Here is a 2390-nt window from a genome sequence, read left to right on the forward strand (position 1 = left end):
TGACACATGCCATAAAATATGAAATTAGCATTAGTAGTGTCAGTTGTTCATAATTAATTTCTATGAATAATGAAAATGTCATTTTTCAGTGTGTGAAGATTGACCAATCTGGTCCCCCATGAGAACAGCCCACAGTAGTGCATTGTCTCTCCATCCAGGCATTTGTACTGCGACCAACACCCTTGACCCTGGGCACATACAGGAAGTCAGGAGAACATACAGTACGTGCAGGACGCACCATTCTGCCTCAGAGTTGGACAACTTCACCCCTACTCTATGTCAGATTCCAACACAACCGAATTCACCAACCCCTCCACCTTCATCCTGCTGGGCATTCCTGGCCTGGAGGCAATCCATGGCTGGATCTCCATCCCCTTCTGCACCATGTACATCATAGCCGTCTTGGGGAATTTCACCATCCTGTTCATGGTAAAGAGTGAACCAAGCCTCCATGTGCCCATGTACTATTTCCTCTGCATGCTGGCTGTCACCGACCTGGTCCTGTCTACGTCCATCCTCCCCAAAACGCTGAGCATCTTCTGGTTCAATTCCAGGGAGATCGATTTCAGTGCCTGCCTCACCCAGCTGTACTTCATTCACTCCTTCACAGGGATGGAGTCTGGGATCTTTGTGACCATGGGTTTGGATCGCTACGTGGCCATCTGCCATCCCCTGAGACATTCCACCATCCTGACAAACCCCATGGTGGCCAAGATGGGCCTGGCTGTGGTGCTGCGCAGTGCCATTCTTGCACTGCCCTATCCCTTCCTGGTAAGACAGTGGCCGTATTGCAGAACCAACATCATCCCCCAGACATTCTGCGCACATATATTCGTGGTGAAACTGGCCTGTGCCGACACCCGCATCAGTAGTTACTATGGCCTCTTTGTGCTACTCTGTGTAATGGGTCTGGATGGGATTTTTATTGCTGTGTCCTATACCGTAATTCTCAGGGCCATCTTCTGCCTCCCCACAAAGGACGCCCGGATCAAGACTTTTGGAACCTGCATCTCCCACCTCAGTGCCATCTTAACCTTTTACATCCCAGGTCTCTTCTCCTCCCTCACAAACCGTTTTGGACAGAATGTGCCCCTGCATTTCCATGTTCTTATTGGCAACATGAGCCTACTGGTGCCCCCCATGCTAAACCCCATCATCTATGGAGTGAGGACCAAACAGATGCGGGACAGGCTGCTCCGATTCATTACTCTTAAGGAGACTAACGTTTTCCCCTGGTGCTCTGGTTCTCAGACCGAGCTCCGTGCTGGTGACATGGTGTTGGGCCACATTCCTTGAATCACTTACTGGGCAGTGAAAGAGATATTAAATCTTTTCTTGGCCTTACTGTGCTGTGTCAGCGTGACAAACTGGGGAATCGATCTGTGTACAACTCATTAACTCTTCACGGTTAGAAAGGTGGCAACGATTGGACCCTGAAATCCTGCCCCCTGCCCTACCTATTCCCCAAGGCTCTATCCCTACCCCATCTGCCCTGGTCCCTGGCTTCTCTACTGCCCTCTCTCCCTCACTAAATCTTCTCCACCTCTGTCCCTGCCTCAGCTGGGCTCTGTCTACTCTGGGGCTGTGCTGGGAGCTGCTGAAGCCTGACAAGGGGCCTGCCTGTTGGTATGATGTGGCCCCAGCTGAGCAGGGCCAGGCATGGGTTAATGACCCAACACCTCCTCCTGCCCTGCAGGAACCAGTCACAGTCCGATCCTCTTCTTGGCCAGACTTTCTAGTTCAAAACCAGGTACCTGACAACCCTGTATGGAACCCAGACACAGAAGCCAAAAAACAGAGTGTCCGGATAAAACCTAGATGGATGGAAACCCTATTAATTATTCACCATTTGTTACAGGAACCATGTGTATTTTTATATCTTTGGGATTTCCTGTACTCTTTACTCACACACCTTGTATTAAGAGACAACAGGCTGGGGTGGAGGCATCTGTTTATAACTAGGTTGGTCATTAAAGACTATCAGCCCTAGCGAGATCTTATAGGGATAGAAGAAGGGAATAATTGCATTCTAAATTTAGTTTTCTTCAGTTTCTCTGCAGAGGGGCAGGCGTGGAAGGAACAAAACCTCCCCAGAAGGGGGAACAGAGAGAGGAGGGGTTCATCCAGCCCTTTAAAACACAGAGACTGGATGAGCCAGAAGGAACTGAGGCAAGAGAGAGGGAATCTATGGTTGCAGGGTTATGGCTGCAGCAGAGAAACAGACTGCAGCTGGAGGAGAAGTCAGAAGTTTCAGGAGGTGGCCCCTAGACACCCTAGAAGGCTCTGACCAATCCCAAAGGATGCTCCAAGGTGATGTGGATAAAGTATACATACTGGAAAACATCATCCCAACTATACATATAGAATGATAGGGTCTAAATTGTAGCCAA

At 49.5% G+C, this 2390-nt stretch overlaps 1 protein-coding gene across 1 annotated transcript; it reads left to right on the top strand.

Moving 5' to 3' along the window:
• Positions 1–231: 231 nt before the first annotated feature.
• On the top strand, positions 232–1296 carry LOC140898351 (olfactory receptor 52E4). Its single transcript, XM_073312061.1, has one exon. It carries the CDS (start codon positions 277–279, stop codon positions 1294–1296), a length of 1020 nt encoding a protein of 339 aa, XP_073168162.1. The 5' UTR covers positions 232–276.
• The last annotated feature ends 1094 nt before the right edge of the window (positions 1297–2390 follow it).

Source organism: Lepidochelys kempii, chromosome 1, assembly GCF_965140285.1.
Source record: "Lepidochelys kempii isolate rLepKem1 chromosome 1, rLepKem1.hap1, whole genome shotgun sequence".
NCBI classification, from domain to species: domain Eukaryota; kingdom Metazoa; phylum Chordata; order Testudines; family Cheloniidae; genus Lepidochelys; species Lepidochelys kempii.

Excerpts from the sequence above, each read along its gene's own strand:
- LOC140898351 (XM_073312061.1), top strand. The coding sequence starts at position 277 with ATGTCAGATTCCAACACAACCGAATTCACCAACCCCTCCACCTTCATC.